The 24,282-nt window shown below is 50.2% G+C and overlaps 2 protein-coding genes across 2 annotated transcripts; both read right to left on the reverse strand.

The window, feature by feature from the left end:
- Positions 1-8,188: 8,188 nt before the first annotated feature.
- Positions 8,189-16,881, reverse strand: Ddx56 (DEAD-box helicase 56). The gene is made up of 14 exons (XM_032916702.1): positions 16,798-16,881; positions 16,557-16,718; positions 15,940-16,100; positions 15,623-15,793; positions 15,443-15,533; positions 14,719-14,963; positions 13,759-13,878; positions 13,075-13,188; positions 12,890-12,984; positions 11,980-12,053; positions 11,677-11,766; positions 10,804-10,909; positions 8,766-8,839; positions 8,189-8,464 (listed from the first exon to the last, which is right to left on the reverse strand). Exons 1-14 carry the CDS (start codon positions 16,855-16,857, stop codon positions 8,387-8,389), a joined length of 1,641 nt encoding a protein of 546 aa, XP_032772593.1. The 5' UTR covers positions 16,858-16,881; the 3' UTR covers positions 8,189-8,386.
- Positions 16,882-19,378: 2,497 nt separating this feature from the next.
- Positions 19,379-23,844, reverse strand: Tmed4 (transmembrane p24 trafficking protein 4). The gene is given in 7 exon segments (XM_032916627.1): positions 19,379-20,691; positions 20,694-20,808; positions 22,715-22,815; positions 22,818-22,842; positions 23,068-23,193; positions 23,349-23,449; positions 23,625-23,844. Coding segments are annotated over 7 exon segments (672 nt in total). The 5' UTR covers positions 23,785-23,844; the 3' UTR covers positions 19,379-20,647.
- Between the last annotated feature and the right edge of the window lie 438 nt (positions 23,845-24,282).

The following is a 24,282-nucleotide window of genomic DNA, read 5'->3' on the forward strand; positions in this document are numbered from 1 at the left end:
ATCTGACACCCTCACACAGACATACATGCAGGCAAAACACCAATGCACATAAAATTAATTAATTAAAATTATAATAATGGTATGGTTGGGGCATCCCCAGAACTTGAGCAACTGTATTAGAGAGCTGCAGCATTAGGAAGGTTGAGAACCACTGACATAGACGAAAACCAACACAGTGACTTCTTGCCCATCGAAGGCACAGACAAGTAAAGGAAAACTACATGATTTGGTTTTCTTCCTTTTCTTTTCTTTTCCTTTTTAAATCATTGTTTGCTCCTGTCTTAATCTGAATGCCATCATCATCACGTAGGAAAGCAGGGCACACATGGAAGCCAGAAAACAACTTTGAGGAGTCAGTTCTCTCGTTCTGTGGTGGGTTCTGGGTAAGGACTGAAGTTGGATGGTCAAGCTTACATGAGAAGCATTTTTCTCTGCTGAGCCATCTCATTAGACTGATAATTGGTTTTCATCCAAAAGAAAGTCAGATGTCATAACGGTGCACAAGTGACATGTTGTTTTGGTTTGTTTTTTGTTTTCTTGTTCTTGGGGTCCAGGGGAGACAGGGCCTCACCCTGTAGCTGAGGCTGGCCTCAAGCTCATGACCCTCTTACCTCAGCCTCACAAGGAGCTGGGAATGGAGATGTGCACCCCCACACCCAGCTGTGAATGTCCTTAATATTATTACATTATACACTTAATATCATACACTTAGAATGGTTAAAATATTAATTCTATGCATATTTTGCCCCAATGTAAAAACATAGCAGAGCAGGAAGGTGTGACAGACCCTACTGCCCCACCACAGTGGCACATGGTGATTAGGGTCACTTGGCCTTCGAGAATGACAAGCTTCCTTCCATACCTGTCATGGGTTTCCTCCTCTCTAGGGCTGTGAACACTCCTTACTGATGTCCAAGGGGTCCCTGCTCTTCCCTCCAAAAGCCTAGCTCCACTTCTCTCGCATCCACCTCCTTGCTGCTAGATTTTAACGGACAATCATCGGAAGGTGTCAACTGGGGCCTGGTGTACGCTCACTTCAGCAGCAAACCCTAGCTTCTCCCCTAGAGCTGCCACCTTCTAGACGTGACAACCTAAAAATGTCTCCACACTTCTCCAAGTATTCTGTGCTACAAAGAGCCTCCACTCGAGGATGCCCACCCCACAAAAAACCTTCACTACGTTGCTGATCCACCTCTCAACTCTTCCACCGGATGGGGCTGAGACTGTCTCTGGGTTCCTTCCAAACCTTGCCGGTCAGCTCTGGTTTTGCAATGGTCTCTTTCGTCCTGTTCTCGGCGTCACAGTAGACCTGGACCACCTCCCTGGGCATTCGGCTCATCAATCACCTCCTGTTGCTGAGACTGGGGTCCTGGCTCCTAAAAAGGTGCATGCACGCTCCTCATAAAGGACCCCATCTTGTACGAGAGGCCCAGTCTTCACATTTCTGTGAATGTATAAAGCTGTTTGCTCCAGGAGCGAGGCTAGAGTTGGATCTAGACAGTGGTACAGCTGTCTGGTTCTTTATCCCCACCCTCTGGGGACTCATAGCATGAGTCTGCTGTGCCAGCAGCACTGAAGTAGAGGAATGAGGCCATAGGATAAGAGGTTTGTACTTTCTTGAGGGCTGTTTGGAGGAGAGAGTGGGCAGTTCAGTCCATTGACCTTGGCCAGTGACCCCCAGCACCCTCTTCCTCAGTTATAGGTTCTAGCGGTGAGTCTCGACCTGGGCACGGTCAAGAACACATGAACCCCAGAACACGGGAAGGTGGATTCAGACTGCTAAGCAGGAAAAGATGGAGACCGTGTGTCCTGTGTCCACCCCGAGCTGGGATGAGGCCAGGGAGCCTTAGTCTCTGTGCAGCATCTAATCCTCGAAGCAGCCCTGAGGGCTGGTTGGTAGCATTCACTCAAGGACTCCAGACTTGTCATCTGTAACACTGCACTGCGTTGTAACCTTAAGCCAACACTTCTACACTGTGAACTGTCAGGACCCTAAGGAGCATGAAAGGGGCCTGAAGCAAGACCTCTCAGAAGGACAAAGAGCTGGCACTTAAGGGCATATGAGCACCCATATCTGTTACCCGGTCTTGTCAAGCATGGGCCTCTGACACATCTCTGCCTTTGAGAAGAGTGCAGTTGGGACCTCTCGTCTAAGCTCTGAGACATGGGGATGACTTAAGAGCCTGAGTCATGTCTGCTGTTCTGGGTGCAGAGTTCCACCCTGCCAAGTGAGTCCTTTTCACGACCTCTCCTCTCCTTTCCTTTTTTTTTTTTTTTTCTTTTCTTTTTTTCGGAGCTGGGGACCGAACCCAGGGCCTTGCGCTTGCTAGGCAAGCGCTCTACCACTGAGCTAAATCCCCAACCCCCTCTCCTTTCCTTTTAATTGGATATTTTCTTCAAGATCCTTGAGTCGGAGGAAGATATGGGAAGAGAGGTGTTGATGGTGTCGGGGCAAAGCTTTGAGTGGTGAGTAGCTGTACCCAGAGTCACACAAACACCACAGCGTGACCCTGCCTCCAGAGCAGGCCCCCAGGAGGGTGAAGCAAGCCACTGGGAACTGAGGTTTCCTGAGTTGAGACAGTTGTTAGAAGCACAGACTGGGTTCAGGATTGCGGCGGGAGTCCTGAAGGAGGAAGCCTTGCTGGGTGAGAAAGGAACAATGCTCTAGACCTGCCAAATAGAACGTATGCACAGGACACAGCCAAAGTTGAATTTCACAGAAAACAGCGCCCCCTCCCCTCTCTGTGCTGCTGGGAGTTAAAACTTGGGGCCTCATAGGCAAGTGCTCTTCCCCTGTAACTTTATAATGTAATTACATCCCAAATACTGGACGGGACATGGTTATGTGATCACATTCCTCAGCTTCCTGAGATTTCAAAGGCAATGAATGTCTCTACTGCTCTCGGCCAAAAGAGCAGCCTCCCAGCAAATCTTAACCTTCTGGGGTAGAGGCGTTCAAACAGGAGCCTGTCTTACCATCGCTTAGCCAAAGGGTGGGCCTAGGCTGTGTCTGTAATCAGAATACGTGTGTCTACCCACAAGCCCGGCGAGCAGGAAGCCTCAAATTGTGGTCTAGGCAGCTGAGGATTGGCCTCAGCTTGAAAGAGAGTGGTCGGCACCACAGACACCCAAACCCTGCCCTAGATCTGCAGAATGAGCACTCGATTGGTGTCGCTGCAAACAGGACCTGAAATCTTTGGCATGCTAGGCAAGTGCCACCAAACCTGAGCCCCGAGCCCCTGTATCTTATGAGAATCTCTTTGTGAGTCGGTCAGCGTACATGGGAGTTGGGGATGGGAGGAAACATGAACACTTGAGAGGGGTCAGGTGCAAGCACAGAGCAGGGCCACAATAAGGGTGCTGGGTGACTCCATCACAACAGCTGTTCACCTTTGTGCTGCATTAGCCTTCGGAGGAGCCCTTGACAGCATGTTGTCACCACTTACAGGGTATCCAAAAAGGACAGTGTGTCTCCTCATGAGACCATATGGCCAGTTAGTGGCCGTGGTGTTCTGGCCCAGTCACTATGACCATAGCATGCCGGGCTCGTGGATGGGTGCTGCTCTACCAGGAAAGACCCTCTTGGAGTGTCTTGCTCTGTGCCTGTCAGAGCTGCTGACACCTTTGTTGCATTCAGTGCCCATCCCTGTGCTTAGGTGATGTCTGTATGGGCAGTAAGCTGGAACTATCCCGTTCTCAAGAATAAGCAACGACTGTGTGTGCCAACACACGGTAAGTCTACTTGGCCCTCTTCAGTGAGCCAACTTTCTCCTCCCTTCGATTTTGCTAAAGAGAGCAGGTGGGGTAGGGAGAGAGAGAGGAAGGGGCAACCATAAAAGGGAAAGTAACGGTTTTTGCAGTTTAGCAGTTTTGATGCCTTCTGTAAGAGGGGCGTCTCAGGGTGGTTCTTTTCTTGGGAAAGTGGGGTGACATGAACTCAGGCGTCTCCCTGCTCTCCCTGCTCGAGTTCAATCTTATCACTATGGCCTCCAGGGGACATCAACTGTAAAGACCAAAGTCCCACAATAGTTCTTCAAAGGTGAGTCATTAATCCTTGGCAGATGCAAGCAGAGATTGACTGTGGAACACAGAGCCTTCCATGTTCCAAGTCCATAGGTCAATGAGGATTTACCGGGTCAGGATGTCCTCTAAAACCCAGCACTCCATTCTTCTTCACAGAAGTCTTCTTCAGATTTCTGAGGCCAACCAGAGCACTTTTCAACCTGTCACATGTTTTGGTGACAACCACGCTGGTCTTTAAACCTTCAAATGTACCAGGGAACTGGTGCACGTCACTTGTCTGGACCACCATTTCCTCCTGCCTTTCCTGCCCCTGCAGTCTCTCCAACCAAGTGTGGCCCTTCTCAAGCCTCCAGCAGCCTGGCTTCCCCCACCATAACTATTTCCCAGTTCATGTACTGCCCACATGTCCACCCTCGGGGGACACGCAATGCCTTTTCTCCTACAAGCTATAAAAGATAGTACAAACCCTAACCTATGAGGTCAGCTGTCGCTTAGGGGTCCAATTTTGCATGCAGACTGTGTTGTTTCCGACTCTAGACGAGGTCATGGACAAGACACAGCAGGTCACCCAGGTGTAAATGAAAATGTCACACTGTAGGGTGTCCCCAGACTGGAGACGACCTGGGCTTGGTGACATCTCAAGTTTCCGGCAAACCCTTCCTCTTCCTTACTAGGCTCATGGTCGAGTGCCTCCTAGCCCTGGGTAGCCCATTCCTGAGTCTGAGTTACCTAGCCCCAGGCTCATCCTGACCAAGTTTAGATGTGTTGTTTGTTGTAAGGTTAATGAAACAGACTTCAAACCGAGTCTAGAAGGCAACCCTGTCAACCAAAGCAACTGATTCTTCGCACATCACAAGACCATTTGGTAATAAAATGAATGTGCTGGACAGTTTTACATCATCAAATTGACACAAACTAAAGTCATCTGAGAGGAGGCATCCTCAGTTAAGAAAAATGGCTCTATAAAATCAGACTGTGGGCATGACTATAGGGCGTTTTCTTAATTAACGATAGATATGAGAGGGCCCAGCTCACTGTGGGTGGCGCCTGGGTTGGTAGTCCTGGGTTGCCTAATAAAGCAGGTTGAGCAAGCCATAGGGACAAGCTGGTAAGCAGCACTCCTCCATGGCCTCTGCATTGGTTCCTGCATCCAGGTTCCTCCCTCACTGCTTTTGATGATGAACTGTTATATGGAACTGTGAGCTTTGGTTATGGTGTTTCCTCACAGCAGTAATAACCACCCGTCACCTCCAGCCACCTGTGGCAGTTGGGAGAGCTGGCCCTGTCCCCTCGCCAGCTATGGCACTCAGGAGAGCAGGCCCTGGGCCTTGCCTGGGCAGCACAGTAAAGCTGGCCTTAGTGGCAGGGGTATGGGTGAGCAGGCCCAGAGGACTTAAGCACAGGAGAGCTGTCCTTGCCATTCATCTGCTATAAGGCCACATAGGTGTTGCATAAGATCCTCTCTAGTCCCCTTGCTCCTCACCACTTGCAGCGGTCAGGAAAGCTGGCTCCCAAGTCATGAGAGTAGGTGAGCTGACACTGCCCGGCAGGGTGGGGGTGTTGGAGTGTGAACCAGCCCCTGGAGTGTGAGAGCAGGAGAGCTGGCCAAGCCCCTCACAGGCTGCACTTGAGAAAGGGCCCTGAGTTGTGACTGGGCAGCACAGTGGAGCTGGCTCTGGAGGCACGAGGGAAGGAAAACTGACTCTGCCTCCTCAGATGATGGCACTGGGTGGCCTCGCTGGAGCAGGGCTGGAGAGCTCCCCCTGATGGTGTGGAGAGGGATGGGCTGACAGGCTGACCAGCTCAGGTCCATCCAGATCTGGGCTGAGTTGGCCCACCTCAAAAACCTACATCATTTGGGAACTGACGGGGCTCATCAGACGGCCAGTCCTGCTGATCCAGAGCTGTGGGGTCTCCATGACACAGGTGACACAGGGCAACAACAGGATAACTGGGGGGGGTCCCAGTGAGGACCTGGTACTGAAGGAGTCACAGAAGCCAGAGGCCTCAAACCAAAGACCCATTGCAATGAGCATCCCTAAGGGAAGATGTGTGGGCAGAGGGTAAACTGTGGGACACACTGCGACACTGCAGCTTCCTCCATGTTTTCTATGCTTTATTTTGTAGGTGAGGTTGCAAGGGTAGGGGGACAAGGAGATGGGTGGGGCTAGGGTGCATGATGGGAAACTTACGAAGAATCAATAACAAGTTTTAAAAAGACAATGAGCTCTCCATACTCTTCCTATTTAGACAGAAAACCGAACATTTTCTCCACAGCCTAAGTCATTTCATCTAAAGAGTAGGGCCTATTGCAGCTAGCAGAGGCATGGAACAGATCACTCAAGTCCTCAGGTCACATTTGCAGGAATGGGTGGCATACAGGCAGAGCCCCCAGAATACTAGCTACTGTGGCAGACAACCCACAGAGCTAGTCTTGTATGGCTGACCAAGCCAGACTCCAAACCCCTCCCAGCCCCACCCACTGTGTGACCTCATCTTTACTGGGCTGCTTTAATTTTCAATTTATTTATGGGGCATGGGAGCACAAATGCCACAGCACATACGTGGAGGTCAGAAAACTTGTAGCAATCAGTTCTTTCCTTCCACCACAGGGGTCCTAACAACTGACCTTAGTTCATACACCTTATAGGCAAGCACCTTTACCTGCTGAGCCATCACGCCAGTCCCACTGAACTGGTTTAAGCCTCAGCTACCCCAGCTAGAGCACGAGAACTGCCTCCCAAGGGCTGCTCTAAGTTGCAAGGAACACGTGCGTGTAACCTTTGCCACACTCCCTGCCACAGCTCTGGTCCTACGCCTTGGTGACTTTATACGGCAATACCAGCTTCATCGTCCCACCACCAGGGAAACCCGATCTCTCCATTGGGTGGTTCTGGGGCACATGTCCTCACCATGGTAACTAAAGTGACAGAACCACAGGCAATGCTACAGGAACAGCAGGCATGGATGCAACATTCACCTCGGGGCACTCAACTGTCCAGGGCTGTCACAAGGCAGGATGGAAAAGGCCAGCGACTACTCTTTGCTTGCGTGTGGTGGTACATGCTGTCATGCCCGCGAGGTCACAGGCTGAGACCAGGGTCTTCCTCCATTGCTCTCCATCTTAGCTTTTAGGATGAGGTCTTTCCCTGAACCTAGAGCTTCCTGTTTGAGCCACACTGCCGAGCCAGCAAGCTCCTTTAGCTCTCCCTGCCCACAAGGCACACAATGGGACTGGAGACGCAAGCTGCCACTCAGCTTTAATGTGGATGCTGCGGCTGCAAATCCAGGCCCTCATTACTTGCACAGCAAACGCTTTATCTACAACCATCTTCCCAGCCCCAGGGATGTTCTTGATCTCCAGCTCCAGGACCTTTTCTCAGTACAACTGAGCACAGGACTATACCACTGTGGACATCAAGGCTCTGGAATCTATCTACTCACAATCCCTGTCTTCCCAGGTGGCAGACTCCAGCTTTCTGAAGATCCTTGGAGTTAAGATAAAGAAACCCCAAGTCTCAGATCCTGTCACTCAAGCCACACGCCCTAACCATAACCAGAGCCTCACCAGATTTGACAGTTCTCCCACCTTCCACTGTCTCTCCCCACCCCAGCCTCGCCTTACCACGCCTGGTAAGAACTGACAGGCAGACAGCCGTGGGGTCACACTGTGGTATCCGCGTCAGGTAGGAGGATGCTGAGAATCACCTGCTCTGAACGAACACTCCCGTAGCCAGGGCTCAGGCTGGGACACGGAGGAAGGGTCTCACAGGTGTGCACTCCTTATACTACCACTTGTGCTTCTGAAACAAACACACACTGTCCTGCTCCTTCATCTAGGAAGGGACACTCGCTGCCTCGTCTCCCAGGGCTTAGTCACTTTTTCTCTGAATGGGAACATGCATGTGCTGGTGAGATGCAGGGGCTTATGGTCTGACTTAGAAGAGAAGCCCATCTGTCAGCTGATCTGGATCAGCAGAACTCGATACAGGGCTCTGGGTCAGCCACAGCCCAACACTGGAACAGCAGAAGCAGGACACCTGGCCTCTGCTTGCCAACGGCGGCACTGCACACAGCAGCAGAGCCAGACAGGATCGCCCTTTCGAAGTCTGCCAGCTCTGGAGATGTGGGAAAGCAGTTTCTTCCCACAGTCCAGAGGGTCACAGCCTGGAGCAGACGGAATCTTTATTCTGCTAACGGACAACATGGCAGCCCAGCAGTGCCAAGGTGACGGGGTGTCCAAAGCTGCTTCCTCAAAGTAGTCTGTCCAAACAGCAAGCACCAGAATGTGCCCACAAGGAGTGGGCAGCCCACTCCACACAGGCCAGGATGCCCAATTCAGTGTCCCCAGGCTCAGGCAACCTCAAGAAGGCTTTGTTGTGGGTTTAGGCTTCTTCCCCCTGTGCTTGAAGTCACGCAGCGGGTTCTGGGTCTTCACCTTCTACAAGGGCAGAGTCGAAAGTCAGTTTGGGGAATCAGTCAGACGGTCCCAGCAGAGTGAGCAGTGCTGGCACCTGATCAAATCCCTGTGCCACAAGCCAGAAACAGCCAGCGGCTGCAGACAACGTGAGGGAGACCACTGATGGCAGAACAGGGCCTTCAGGCATCTGTAGGGATACCACAACCCCACACCCACTCCTGGGAGTCCTTTCCCTCCCTCAGACCGCTGAAGGTGAGTGAAGGGCAAGGCGGAAAGGCGGAAAGGAACCCTGCTACTGTCCCAGGAATGGCAGGAGACATACCTTAGCCTTTCTAGAGAAGGGCATCTTTTTCCGTTTCTTTCGAGGATGTACAAGGCCACGAAGAGCAGCAGGAACTGGAAGAGAGGCTGGGCTTCAGGGATAGCCTAGCTATTCAGCTGTAGCTTTGGCTACACAGCTCTGTCTACTCCAGAAGCCTGGCTTCCAGTATTGGCCCACTCCCTTCTCAGCCTACCCTGTACACTTACAGCACGGACTCCAATCCAGCCCAGTAGCCGTGGTGCACACCTTTAATCCCAGCACTCAGAGGCAGAGGCAGGAGGATCTGAGTTCAAGGCCAGCCTGGTCTACAGAGTGGGTTTTAGGACAGCCAGGGCTACACAGAGAAACCCTGTGTCAAAAAGCCATAAAGAAAGTAAAGAGTTGGGGGGCGTGGACAGAAGGTGGAGGAGTATCCAGTACTCATTTATTACATGTGCACAGACGAAAGATTAAAGTTAGCTCCATAGGCTCCCACTGCCTATCTGAGTCATCTTTGTAGTATTTAGTGAAAGGACAGATAACAAGGAAAGAGAGGGGCTGGAGAACTGGCTCAGCGGTTAAGAGCACTGACTGCTCTTCCAGAGGTCCTGAGTTCAATTCCCAGAAACCACTCGGTAGCTCACAGCCATCTGTAATGGGATCTGATGCCCTCTTCTGGTGTCTGAAGACAGCTACAGTGTACTCATAAAAATGAAATAGAGAGAGAGAAGCTATGACATATTCAGCAGCAGCAGAATAGCAGTATAGCACGGAGGAGTGGGGGGGATGACACCTTTAAGGATGAGGCATTAAAAAGAGAGAATTCAGGGGTTGGGGATTTGGCTCAGTGGTAGAGCGCTTGCCCTAGCAAGCGCAAGGCCCTGGGTTTGGTCCCCAGCTCCGGAAAAAAAAAAAAAAAGAGAAATTCAGAGGGTGGTTCTGCCCCTCCCTCCCTCTATATCTACCAGAACTTCTCGAGATCTTGGGCCCAGCCTCCCAGCACCCACTTCAACCCCATCGGGACAGGCCACACTCTTAGTGAGCGACTTGGCTCTTAGCAGGTGCTTTAGGCCAAAGGGAGCCTCCTAGCATTTCTGACACAGACCAAGAGTGATCTTCTCCGGCTCACTGTCCCTCAGGAACCTGCCTCCAGCCCTTTCCTGGGCGCTCTTTCCTGGGCCCTTTCACACTTACACCTTTTCTGCCCTGGTATGTCCCTCCCTTACCTTCCTGTCATCTTTTTTGTTTTGTTTTGTTTTGTTTTCTCTACATAGCCCTGGCTGCTGTGAAACTTGATCTGTAGACCAGGCTGGCCTCAAACTCACACAGATCAGCCTGTCTCTGCCCCCTGGGTGTTGGGATTAAAGGTGTGCACCACAATTTCCCAGCCCTGCCTGTCACTCCCAAGGCAGCAACATGGCGTTAGCAAACTGACTGCACTCCAGGCAGGCAAGACCAGGAATGGTGGAGTCCTGCGGTAACTGCCCAGCCACCTCCTCATCAACTCTTCTCCTATTCCTTTATTGTAAGCATAGAAGGCATGGATACTCATTACCAAAATATCCCAAACTAGACATCCAAAGGGATCTCAGCGCCTTCTTGAGAGGAGAAGGACCAGCTCACTCCAACAGCTCCCCTTCCACCCTTGGCTCGGTGTCTCCCTCCCTCATCTGCTCCCATCTAGGAACCACGGAGGCTTCAGCTTGGTGCCTGCCAATGTGGAGTATTCTCCAGAACTAGGGTCTCCCTCAAATGCGCTCAGTCTCTTGAGAAGACAGGAAGTCAGTCACGGGCTCATTCTCCTACTCAGCCAAACCCTGGAATGTGCCACCAACTCTGCATAACCAGTTTCCTCACCTCCACAGCTCGGCAGAGCTACCATGAGGAGGACGGGTTGAGCCTGTCTGCATGAGGCACACGGTGCAGTTGTTTCTGTCCACACTTGCTGTGCTGCCTGGGTCCCTAGGCCCTCTCACATACGAGCCTCCCCAGCATCAAGCACAGGGACTGGTGGGGCTCGGCCATTTCCCCCAGTCCCCTGGCCCTCAGCAACACTCACCCAAGTAGTCGGGGACATTGCCCAAATGAGGCTTCACCACTGCCGGGTGCAAGGGCAGATCATGGCGTAGCAGCTGGAGGTCCCTGGGGTTGTCTTCAAAGTATGTCTGACAGGCAGAGAGCACAAGGTTTAAGATGCACAAAAAGTGTCACCGTGAAGTTTGCCTACCACTTTGTTCTTCATCCTTGATAGCCACAGCCTAGGACAAACCAGGACAGGCTTCTCATGGCTTGCACATCTGCCCTCTGCTGGCCAAGCAAGGCACTGCATGCTGTGGCAGAGCCAGATGATGCTACCTTCTGGAAATCTCTACTCTGGAGGCTTTGGAATGCGGTCCCTTCTCACATGCCAGTTTCACAACTTGGGGCAGCTAGAACCTTTATTCACTCACTGATGCTAGACTTCTGAGTCTCCAAAATGGATACAAGGAGATCCCCTGTACAAGGACATGTCTGCTTCCTTCTCTAAGACAGGAACAGAGGCACTCTGAAACGCCTGAGGTTAGTTATCGCCTTACAGACTGCTCCTCATCAAACCAGCAGACATGGTTCCCATGTCTGTGCAACATCTAGGGATGGCTTGGACATCCCAAGGACCCTCGCACGGACCCTCCGGGGCTTCCAAATAGTGTGGTAATGATTCTTACGGTGGTCCTAATAGTGTTGTCTGTACATACACCATTACATGCTTACTGTAATTAATACCAAGTGCACACTGGGAAGTTGTGTTTACCATCCTCCCCGCACGACAGCTGTCTTCCAGCTGGCTTCCTGCCTCCCCCTGCCAAAGGCCGGCACACCGTTCAGCTCTCTGCTTCTCACCACTCAGAGCCTAGCTAGCTGCCCAAAATGACAGCCCCAAGCTTGCCCTCACCTTGAGCTTCTCTGAGTGCAGAAGCTCCTCCTTGATCTCCTTCAGCCTTGCCTCTCGAATGGCCTGCTTCGTCACGGAGCGCATGGCATCCTGTGGGTACAGCAGGGGTAAGATGGCCTCATACCCCAGTGCTCAGCAACGGGGTATCAACCCATTTCTCTTCCTTTTTTTCTTTTTTTTTCTGAGCTGGGTACCGAACCCAGAGCCTTGCGCTTGCTAGGCAAGTGCTCTACCACTGAGCTAAATCCCCAACCCCCATCAACCCATTTCTCAATCACCCTCCTCCCCACCTGCCATGCTCACCCTGCAGCGATAGCGAAAGCTTTCAATCTCCTCCATCTGGAACTGGTAGGGAAGCAGGATGGGAGCCTGGCCCTCTGGGGAGAAGACAGCAGTGAGGGCTGAGGGCAGGGCCCGCGTAATGCTGTTCCCTGAGACACTACTCAGCACCACTCTACTCAGGTCTAAGAGCAGCTCCCGAGATGCCTAGGTCAGGGGTGTATGTGCTTGAGCCCAACGTCCCATCGTAGCCTCAGGCTCACAGCCCACGGCCCGCATGGCTGCTGTGGCCACGAGACCCCTCATGATGACGGCTGCTGCCTACAGACAAGGCACACTTCACCCACTCAAAGCGCCTAAGTCCAGACAGCAGAGTATCTACCACCCCTTTAAAAAAATTCTTAAGGGGCTGGAGAGATGACTCAGCAGTTAAGAGCACTGACTGCTCTTCCAGAGGTCCTGAGTTCAAATCCCAGCAACCACATGGTGGCTCACAACCATCTGTAATGGGATCAGATGCCCTCTTCTGGTGTGTCTGAAGACAGCCACAGTGTATTCATACATAAAATATATATATATATATATTTTTTTTTTTTTCCGGAGCTGGGGACCGAACCCAGGGCCTTGCGCTTCCTAGGCAAGCGCTCTACCACTGAGCTAAATCCCCAACCCCCATAAAATATTTTTAAAAGGAAAAAAAAAAAAAAAGAAAGGGTAGCAAGTGCTCTTAACCACAGATCCACCTCTTGAGCCCTATTCTTTGACTTAAAAATACCCAAAAAAAAAAAAAAAAAAAAAAAAAAGGCTCTTGCTATGTACCCCAGGCTAGCCTCCAACTGTCAATCATCCTGTCTCACACCTGGGTTCTGCAATGACAGATGTGCAGGGAGAAGCCTGGCTGCTAGACTCATAGTCATAGAGCAAGGGCTCTTACCTCCACTGAGAAGCTCCTCGATCTTTCCCAAAGAAGACTGTTCCGTGGGCAGCACGAAGGTCAGAACTATGCCTGGGTTGTTGGCTCGAGCTGTCCTGCAGTGGGAGAGGGTCAAGCATGTATCACTAGCCTGCAGGGTCTGTCCTTCTGCACTCCCCAGCTTGCCCCACACCCCATCCTCCTACCTGCCAGCTCGGTGGACATAGGCTTCTGCAGTGGGAGGAAGGTCAAAATTTAGGACGGCAGACACATGGTGGAAGTCTATGCCCCGGGCCACACCTGACTCGGGATCAGACGCCCTGAGAAAATAACCTAGTATCAGACAGATACTTCTCTCTAGGAAGTTGTTCTCACGTATTACTTCTGAACCATCCCCTCTAAGCAGAGCTGAAAGTCCACCAAACTATCGGATGTTAGAATCACTCCGGGAGCTGGGGTGTTGGTGGGTCGCCTGGAGTTCTGACATGTGGCCACACCCATACCCTGACCTCAGCCCTGGGCAACAGCAGAACACACTGACCGATTAAACCACCTCCGGGACCCTGGACTCTCCAAGCAGGCAACACCTAGACAGTGTCCCCTTTCCCCTCAGACTCACATTCTCTGCTCATGGTGGCCATGTGTCCAGGACTGCTTGGACCATCGCCCATACACGTCGGCTCACCCATGGCCAGCCTCGGGAATCGCGCCCTCTACCACCCTACTTCTCTGTCTGTTCAGGAAGCTAAGCGAGGGCCTGTGGGGCTGCCAGGTGTATCCATCAGAATGTCTGGCACCCCACTCACTCTATGCACTGTGGCTTCGGTCTTACGGATGCTGAAAACAGTCCTCTTGGGGGGAAGGCCGGGAAGAGAGAACCGAGGACTCACTTGTCTCCTTTGGACCCGCGGCCTCGCCGCTTGCCTTTGACTTGGGGTCCCAGGATTTCTGCGTCTGTGGCTATGACGCAATCATACAAGCCTTGGTTGAACTGTGAGATGATGTGGCACCTGCAATCCAAGCGCAATGATGAGCGTGACAGGCACGAGACTCTTCCCAATCCGAATCACCCTAACCACCATCCCTCCCCACTCCCTCCTCTTTATCTCCTTCATCGTCTCCAGACCTGTGCCTCAGCTTCCTCTGGAAAAATAAAGCAATGAGCTGGAGAGATGGCTCAATGACTAAATGCACCGCGGCTCTCCAGACGGCCGAGTTTCTAGTCCCGGCACCAACATGGCACCTAATACTTGTCTGTCACTCCAGTTTCAGGGGATCCAACACCCTTTATGGCCTCTATAGGCATCTGGTATGCACTACGTAAGCAATAAAACACCCATACACATAATAATATGTAATTTTCTTTCTTTCTTTTTTAACAGTGCAGCAGTTAAGTATTTCAGAGTTGGGACTGGGGATTTAGCTCAGTGGTAGAGAGCTTGCCTAGCAAGCGCAAGGCCCTGGGTTTGGTCCCCAGCTCCGAAAAAAAAAAAAGTATTTCAGAGTTGTCATTAAACTGAGAGTCTGGCCCCCAGGAAAGAGGGCCAGGTGTATGTAAGTCAGTGGCTGTGCGCTTATCTAGCACAAACACGGCTCTGCGTTCAGTCCCTCACACTGCAAAGAGGCAGGGGAGCAGAGAAAAAAGAAGACCAAGCCGTGTGTGGCGGCCCACAAATTTAATCTCAGCACTTAGAAAGCTGAGGCAGGAGGACTGCTGTAAGTTCAAGGCCACCTTAGGCTACTACAAATACAGCATAAAACCCATCTGGTAAAAAGGGAAAGAACCAACTGGGTTCTCCTCCCATGTTTCTTCCCAGCTTATCTTTATAAAGACACAGCTCACAGCAGACCTGGAGCGCAGTGGGAGCTCCCCGTTGAGCACGCAGGAGGGAATGCTGAACTGCTCCAGGAAAAGACGGAGCCGGTAGCCTCTCTCTAGAGTGTTGACAAAGAGAAGTGCTTTGCCCCGGATCAGGGACAGCTTGAGCAGAGCGTACAGCAGCAAGAACTTGTCTTCTTCAGTCTCACAGACCACCTGAAACTGCTGGAGCTGATCTGGCCCCGGCAGCTGGGACTCCTGTAACTTGAGAGTAACCTAGGAAAAGGACAGACCTGTGATCAGGAGAGAGAGCCAGTTCTATGGGCTGCCCCACCAACCAAAGCACCTGCATTAGTGCAGAACAGATGTGCCTTTAAGGATTTCCGGTGTGTGTGCCCTAACTATTCTGGTGCATAGAGACACACTGCAGGTACAGCATCTGTGTACACCGCAAAGACAAACGTCGGGAGGCGACAGGACACAGTACAGAAGGCCTGCACAAAGGTTCTGAAGACTGAAATGGACACAAGAGAACTCTGGTCTTAGAAGACAGTGACCTTCCAGGGAAAGCACAGTTTGGACTAGGGAAACCTATAAATATATAATGACTTTAAGTGACTTCCTTTCCGTGACTAAGAATTAGGAATGACACGCCCAACAATAACAGTCCCTCCTCAAGTGCCAGCAGTTTCCTCTGAGAAGGATGGACAAGTCTCTGAGTGTCTCAGTTCCGGATGCTTCTCGGCACCTCTTACCGGGTTATGTAGCACTAGCTCCTTCAGGGTTTGCACATCCTCATTGAAAGTGGCCGACATGAGAAAAGCCTGGTAAATCCGAGGCAAGTGACTGAAAGGAAGAGCAAGGCCTGATCAGGCTCCAGCCCACCCAAGTCTAGACCCTTGCGGGTGTAAGAGCCACTTCCTTTTCCTCCTTACCAGAGAAGACTCTTGAGTTCATCCTCAAAGCCAAAGGAAAAAAGAAGGTCAGCTTCGTCCACTACCAGCAGCTCCAGAGAGTCCTGGAGTTTCAAGTTTTTCTGCTGCAAGTGGTTTAATATCCGGGATGGGGTCCCCACCACCACATCTGGCTTCTCCATCAACACAGCTCTGCAGGTAGCAAGTTTTGGGTGGCAAGAAATTAGCAGCCAGAACCTCACCCCGGCAGACCGACCTGCCCTGCCTTGCCACTCACAGCGCCAAGGCCACATCTTTGCATAGTGTTGTTCCTTTAGAGGCCTGCTGCTTTCACCCACCTCTGAGAAGCTGAATCTTCAGCGGCTGAGACATTAGCCACTCTCACATCTCGAGCACAGTAGGAGGCCAGCTGCTGGATCATGGACTGGGCCTGCCTTGCCAGCTCCTTAGTAGGAACAAGGACAAGGCCCCTCACAGCTTGTTCCATTACAGGACCTGTCTGTAAGAGCACGGATTAAAGACTGTGCAAAGTACTGGGTTTGCCCGATGTTTTTCTCCACTTCTTCCAAACACTCAGAGCCATGCACTACAATCACCTAGCTGTGTTCTGATAAACTCTTAACTCTGCCCACCTCACAACACAGCACGCAGGACTTTCCCAGGCACTGAAATTTAGAACTAACCTACCACAAGCCTGAAATTATTAGAGCCCTCTCTAGATAAAAATAGTTTACTCGAAATTACAAGGGATTGGTGGTAGTGGCATCAACGCCTGGGTTGAGAGGCAAGTAACCCTAACTCCAGCTCAGAGATTATACTGCAAATAGACCAGGGTTGTTTAGGGTTCGCCTAACACAGATAAAGGACCGATAGGAACCTTGGCACAGATGGGCACTTCCCTCCCTAGTCTTTTGGAGCTTTCTGCCTCAGACCCACTGCTCCTCTCGCTACCCACCGCCTTCTTGTGGAGAAGCAACTGCAGCATCGGAATAGCATAAGCTGCGGTCTTCCCGGAGCCTGTGCGGGCGCGGGCCAGGAGGTCCTTCCCCTCCAGCGCCAGAGGTATGGCCTTTTCCTGGATTAGCGTAGGTCGCGACCAGCCCAAGTCGGTGACAGCCTAAGAAGGAAGAGAATGCGACTCAAGCGGCGCGGAGGGCAGCGGCACGCCAGGTCCCACTCCACAGCCTTCCCCATACCTGCAGGAGCCGAGGATCCAGCCCCATGTGTTCAAAACCCAGCGCTTCTTGGTCCTCCATGGCGTGACTTCCACGCTGACAGTGCGCACGCGTAGGGCGGGACAAGTCAACAACCAATCAGCGCTGGAGGATACGTCACTTCCTGGGAGTTTTGCCTCCGGGAGGTCCGGCGTTTACACCGACTTGTGCTTCTGGCTGTACGCAGGCGCGTTCTTCAATGTTGCCTCTCCAACCCCATCAGAATTGTGGGTTCCTCCTCCCCGGCGCCCCACAAAGCCTTCCCTGATTCAAAAAGTGACGTGGACAGGACTTTGCCTGCTTTGTTATGGTTAGGATCCGATCGCGTTTTGGCTAAGGGGAGGCAGCCGCCACTTAGGCACATGCGCAGAATAATTCGGGTTTGTGGGTAACCACAGAGGCAAATCTCACTGGGCAGAAATTGCGGCAAAAGTTGCTAACCTAAAGTAAATGTTATATCAGGCCTCCAGCTACTATGAAGATTTTCTCAGATACCGCCATACGCCCTGCAATCCTTCACAGCTCGCAGAAGAGCCAAGTTGACCCGACCCCTTCCTGGGACCATCTTTCTCAGAAAACCAAAACCAGAAGGGCTGCAGTCAGACGGTGTTAACGCACGCTAATTCTTCTCATTATTCCATTCTTCCATAATTCCTTACCAAGGAATGTCCTTGGAACTTTTCCTGCTATTTTTTGAGACGTGGCCTCACTATATAAGTGGCTGGCCTGGAACTTAGTAGGTAGACCAGACTGGTTTTGAACTCAAGAGATTCGCCTGACTTAGCCTCCCGAGTGCTGGGATTAAAGGCATGCACTACCATTCTTCCTTGGGACCTCTTAAAACACCTTCTAAAACCAGAAACAGTGTCTCCACGTCTAGTTATGTGATGTCAGACGACCTTGGGCCCATTTTTTTCTGGGCACAACCCCTTCACAAGAGTCCTTAAAAGAACTCTTCTCCCTCCCCAGCGGAACAGAATAATGCCCTTCACCTTGCTACTCTAGCTCTCTAATAAACAGCTTGCCTAAAGGTCACTTGATCTGGTCACCTAAAGCTAAAAGTTTGTTCTTAAGCCATTCTGGTAACTATTGTTAGGACAAGACTAGAAAAGAGATTAGTGGGGGCTAAGAACATTTACCCACCTGGTCTTATTTATATTGACTATCTCTTAAGAAAGGGAAAGTGGGCTGAGTTGAAGGAAAGACCAATGAAGGGTCTTAAACTGGCTCAAGGTAGAGTGCTTTCCTACCAAGCAAAGTGGGAGACTTAAGGTGGGGTTAGAAGCCTAACTCTAAGGGGTTGGGGATTTAGCTCAGTGGTAGAGCGCTTGTCTAACAAGCGCAAGGCCCTGGGTTTGGTCCTCAGCTCCGAGGGGAAAAAAAAAAAGGCCTAACTCCAAAAGGCTGGACTCTGGCACCTGATGCTCTAGGTCAGTGCTTCTCAACCTTCCAATACTGTGACCCTTTAATACAGTTCCTCATGTTGAGGTGACCCCCAACCATACATTATTTTGTTACTATTTCACAACTGTAATTTTGCTAGGTATGAATCATAATGTAAATGTGTTCTCTCCTGGTCTTAAGTGACCCTGTAAAAGGGTTATTTGACCCCCAAAGGGGTCACAGCCCACAGGTTGAGAACCACTTATCCAGATTAACTCCCTACTTTAACGTTATCTGATCAGCAATCTTTGCCGTGTTGGATGGCATTCACAAGTTTCAGGGGTTAGGATGAAGGTAGATTTGGGGCAGTCATTTTCCTGCCTACCGTACCCCTCATATACAAGCCTGCATCTGGCCATAATTGAGTGCTGCCAGAAATTTGTTTAAGTTTCCAAGGTGGGGGTGTGTGGAAAGGAATCAGCAAGAAAATATTGCCTGTTCACAGAGAACAAGTCCAGTGAGGGTATTGTGGACAGACCCATCAATGCCCGGCCTGGCCTTCTGTAGCTTCTGGCATTCTCGGGTCCAGTCTACTTTGCTGGCTAGAATTGAGATATCGGAGCAGAAACGTGTCCCTTCTCAAGGGCCCCATGTTATCGATCTACACATATAAGTAATTCAAAAGACACCTTATTTCTGGGCACGTTGCCACACAAATAAAACCCCAACGCTTGGGAGGCAGAGCCAAGAGGATCTTGACTTAAAGACCAACACAAGCTCTCTCTCGGGACTAGGACATTCTCTTGGCTAGCATGGTAACACAGGCCTTTGATCCCAGCACTCGAGAGGTAGAGGCAGGTGGATTTCTGTGAATTCAAGGCCACCCTGGCATATGCCAAAGCTTTATATACATACTCTGTCTCAAAAACCTAAAAAGAAAATAATTCTAACATTTGACTCCCAATACTAACTCCAACCTGAGGAAAGCATATTTTAAGTACCAGACCAAGTTTTCTGGTGGTTAAGTGGCCATCCAGGAAAGAAACAGGAGGGATGGTAGAATTTCTTTTCACTTTTTTTGCCTTCCTCTTTACAAACAAACAAAAAAAAAATTGCATATACTCTAAGTGTAAAATATGTTTGCATATATGGTACACTACGCACACACAAAAAGGGAGAGTTTAGTTCTATAAGTCAGAAAAAGAAATTTAATAAATATTCCAAATAAATATATAATAAAACTATGAAATAAAAATACCAAGAATGGGCAACTAATTGCATGAGGCTCATACAGAAGCGGGTGAGGTTCAGTCAGAGTTGTTTATGACTCAGGAGCCAAGAAACCACCTCCTCTTTGCTGCTGCTGCTGCTGCTGTTAGTTCTTTGCCGACATCTTATCTAGCAGGGTGACCTTTCAGAATGCTGAAGCAATCCTCCCACCCATTCCCAGGCCAATCCTTATGTGAAGTCTACTCCTGGTTCTCTACAAAGGTGAGCAGTCCAGGCAGCAACCTCCCCTGCCCTTACCCCACCACCTTTCCTTGGTCTAACTGCTACCCACAGCCTACTACTTCATATCAGACATAGTTAACTATGTTTTATTTCATTGGGAAAAAAAAGTCCGCATAAAGAACCGAACTGTGGTTCCCTTGAGGAAAATGTTGGTGTCGGGTGTGGTGGCGCACGCCTCTTTAATCACATCTGATAGGTATGCACCTATAGGTGGGTCTGAGGCTGGTCAAGTCTACATACGGAGTTGCAAGGGAAAAAAAAAACGAACCTTCAAAAACATTTACCACTGCTTGAGTGAAACCTGAGGGCCTTCTGACAGGGATCTGCTTTCTGGCCGCAGATTGCCAAAGGAACCAGTGCACAGCCATTATTAAAACTGTGTGAATAAGTGGAATTAAAACGCCTGGACTGGTGTTTTTGGCTAGTTTCAGGCAGTAATGATTCAATCAGGAAGGAAAATATATAATTTATCCAAAAATAGTTCTAAAATATAGAAAGGCATCTCCATCCTTCGGGACCCCAAACTGCCCCTCATTTACATTCACAAAGCCGTTGGGAGAACTCAGGACTGACCCAGGAGCACTGAGGCAGGGTCGCCTCCATGGGCATGCCAGCTGCTTGTTCAGTAAGAACAAGCAGACACACAGAAAACAGAAGTGCATTTGGTCATCTCTTCGAAAACAGAGGAGAAATCGCCAGAGGCAAAAGAAATGACTTGATCTTGGGTTAATTCCAACTTCTCCCAAACCCCAAGGCAGGTTTTGAAAGCTTAGACCAATGTCTGCTTCTTGGAGAAGCAGGGTCAAAGGTAGCTGATCTGAATGGCTTAATGCCAGGATACCGATGACATGTGGTTTTTCATTTTTCCTCCTCAAGATCCAGGTGGACAAGGGGCTGGCTGGGAAAATTATCAAATGATTGAGGTGAAAGGGAAAGGTTACAGGGCAAGATACACCAGCTTCTTGGTCTTAAAGAAGCTCTAAGGTGACGCATCTGCCAGATGCCAGTGAGGATGAGGATGACGGTCTGGGTGATGGACCACCACAGGACTCTCTGGTTGGTGCTCTCACTGGTCAGACGGAAGCGTTCTTCACGATACTGCATGGGACAGTGAACAAAGGGTTAGAATGGGTAGAAAAACCACCTGCTTTTACAAGGCCTTCCGTCTGTGTGACCCACAACTTCAGACCAAATGCTTCTGGAATACCACCTGTAATTCTATTTGGAGGCTAGTCCTTCCACTGCGACTGCCCCTAGAAAGGGGGGGCGGTAACGTTCTCTCCAACCATTTCTTCTTCTTCTTCTTTTTTATTTATTATATATACACTGTAGCTGTCTTCAGACACACCAGAAGAGGGCATCAGATCTCATTACAGATAGTTGTGAGCCACCATGTGGTTGTTGGGATTTGAACTCAGGACCTCTGGAAGAGCAGTCTGAGCTCTTAACCACTGAGCCATCTCTCCAGCGCCCCAACCATTTCTGTTAGGACTGAAATCATGCTTTCTCCAGAAAGAGGCTATGGAAAACAAGCAAGCAATGGGTATTACTAGACTGTACACTGTTCTCCCTAGACTGGCTCATACGATTTAGAAATAACTATTCAAAAGAAAGATGAGGTCTATACATACAACAGACTATTATTCAACCTCAAAAGGAGAATTCTATAGCTAGAGGTGGTAGTGCACGGCTTTAATTCCAGCCCTTGGGAGTCAGAGGGAGGTGGATCTCTGAATATCAGACTGGCCTGGACTACAGAGCAAGTTCCAGGACAGTCAGGGCTACACAGAGAAACCCTGTTTAAGGACAGTGATAGTTCTATAGGATAAAAAGATAGCCCAGTGTTGAAGAGCTCCTACCTCTTTTGCAGAGCACCCAAGTTCACTTCTCAGCACCCATATCAGGTAGCTGGAAACCACGTGTAACTCTAGCTCCCAAGGATCTGAAACCCTCCTCTGAACTCACAGGATACCTGCACACACACACACACACACACACACACACACACATATAAACCCAAAGATAGATACACGTCATTGATAATATCTAAAAGGGTAGGGCATGATGGAGTTCAGAACCCGTATTTAGCATGTGTGATGACAGAGGTTCAATTTCTAGCACTGCAAAAATAAATAAATATAAAAAAACAGGAGTTCTGACGAACTACAAGGCAGAGGAACCCTGGGCACATTGCGCTAAATGAATTAAGACACAAAAGGATTCCACGTAGCTGAGTGAGTGATCAAGACCATAGGCAAAAAGTAGAACTGCAGAACATGGGAAATGGGGAGCCAGTGTTCACCGCTAATCAGGGCCACAGAGAAAACATCAAAACTTCAGCTAGGGAAGAGGAGTGCTTAATGGGGTCAGAGTCTCTATGACAGTTATGCAGATAGATGGCCGTGATGGTTGCAACACAATAGGAATCTATGTAATGCCACAGTTCAGTACACTTACAAATAGTTAAAATGTTAAGTTTTGGGCTGGAGAGATGGCTCAGTGGTTAAGAGCACTGACTGCTCTTCCAGAGGTCCTGAGTTCAATTCCCAGCAACCACATGGTGGCTCACAACCATCTGTAATGAGATCGAATGCTCTCTTCTGGTGTGTCTGAGGACAGCTACAGTGTACTTATATATAATAATATTGAGTGGTGTAGGCTTTTAGAACATATATACATACATATATATGTATGTATATGTTTTATATATATTTATATATAACATATCATATTAAATATAATAATTTTTATATATGTGTATATAATACACACACACATATGACTGAAGGCTCAACGGTAGAGAGCTTGCCTAATATTCAGGCGAGGGTTCAATCCTTGGCACTATAGACATGTACCAAAAGCAAGGAAAGAAAACCAAAACCAAACCTCACCTATGTAGACTGGTAACTCCCACATCTTCCTGAGTAGAGAAGGGCCCAGCAGACACGTTGCACACACAGTGGGTATAAAGGTCAACTGCAGCCTCCAAGTGCAAGTCCCTTACCCTCTGATAATCCTGCTCCTTCTGGATCTGTTCCACCTGGTCAAGCAGCTGGCGCGCTCGAAGCTGTAGCTCTGTTAACTTATCCTTAGCAGCCATCTCTCCCCAACCTGGATGTCCAAGTGTACACGCTACAAGGAAATAGGACTGAATGACGGGGTGCCGCCCACCGTCTGTTACTGCTATGGAGACTGAATCTTGTCGCCAGCTGAATGGGGAAGAACGGCAAGCCTCCAGCTCTAACTGTATCCAACCACTCCCCAAAAAGGAAACATTAAAAGGAAAAAAAAAAAAAAAAAGACAGTAATCAACCAACTTTGGTATCAAGCGCGAAACTCTAAGGCTGAGCCTCTTACCAGTTTGCCTCCAGCGAAGAGAGCCATCCTGGTGGAGTTGGAGTGCAGACAAATCTGATGGTCACCGGGTGTGTGGGAAGTGAAGGTGAAACGGCCCTCGGAGCCGTATTGCCGGGACAGTACAACCTGCAATGTGCATCAAGCCCCAACTTTACACCAATGCGAGACCTGGTACCTAGAGACATTTTCTCAGGTCCACGGCGGTACTTTACACCCCATAAAGACATTAACGGACAACTGACGCCAGCTAGAGCCTTTTCAGCGAGGCGGTGGGCGCTTACCTTGCCGTCTGGGTCCTTCACCTCCACATGCATGCCCAGGCCGGGGGTCGATGGCAGGAAGACCTCTTTCTGCTTGTCCCACATCTGAGTTCGATAGTTGCCTGCAGGGTAGACACACAGTCACAACCTAGCCCCCAGCAAGTGGCCCCGGGGCGCTGTGCAGTGGACCTGGTACCCTCAAGGCACACTCAGGATGGGGTCGAGTTGACAGGGAAAGAGGGGTGCTTCCGAGGGCCAGGCGAAAACAAAGGGCCTCTCCACCCTCAGCCCCCTGACCGATGACCATGGTCTCGTCGGGTATTTCCTCGATGAAGCAGCGCTTCTCAGTCTCGCCGATGTGGAAATAGAGACCACGGGCACCCGCAGCGCACACAGTAAGCACCAGCAGCACAAATCGCACCATCCCTTGCAGCGGTCGGACCCCGACACCTGCCATCGCGCCTCAACCTTGCGCACGCGCACACTTGCGCACTGCTCAGCGTTTGCGCACCGGCTTGGCAACGGAAAGCGCGCCTGCGCAGTGTTGCAGTCCCTCTGCTCCCTTAACTAGCTCGGTCCACTGGACACCGGACCCCAAGGCTTGCACAGCTCTGCGCCTGAGCGCCTCCTAGCGTAGACTAGCCTTACAGAGAGAAAAAGCCTGTGCAGTGAAGCTGCCCAGGACTTCGGTCCCTTTCTTTGAGCTTGAATGCCCTTGCTATGCCTGCGATCTGTGTGAGGAGAAGCAAGAGTACTTTTCGGTGGAGGGTGCTAGGCAACTTGAGATAGATAACGTAAACAGCGTGAGTTCTTCTGGTCCCCAACACCTGAAGTAAAATGAACCTTTCTTTTAAGCACCCTACAGAAGAGAATTGTGTCATTTCACAATAGCAGGACTTATTGAGTAACAATAAATTCACCGCTTTAGTTTACGCAGCCTCCTGAGCAGTGTGTT

The sequence above is a fragment of the Rattus rattus genome, chromosome 11 (genome assembly GCF_011064425.1).
Source record: "Rattus rattus isolate New Zealand chromosome 11, Rrattus_CSIRO_v1, whole genome shotgun sequence".
Lineage (NCBI taxonomy): Eukaryota > Metazoa > Chordata > Mammalia > Rodentia > Muridae > Rattus > Rattus rattus.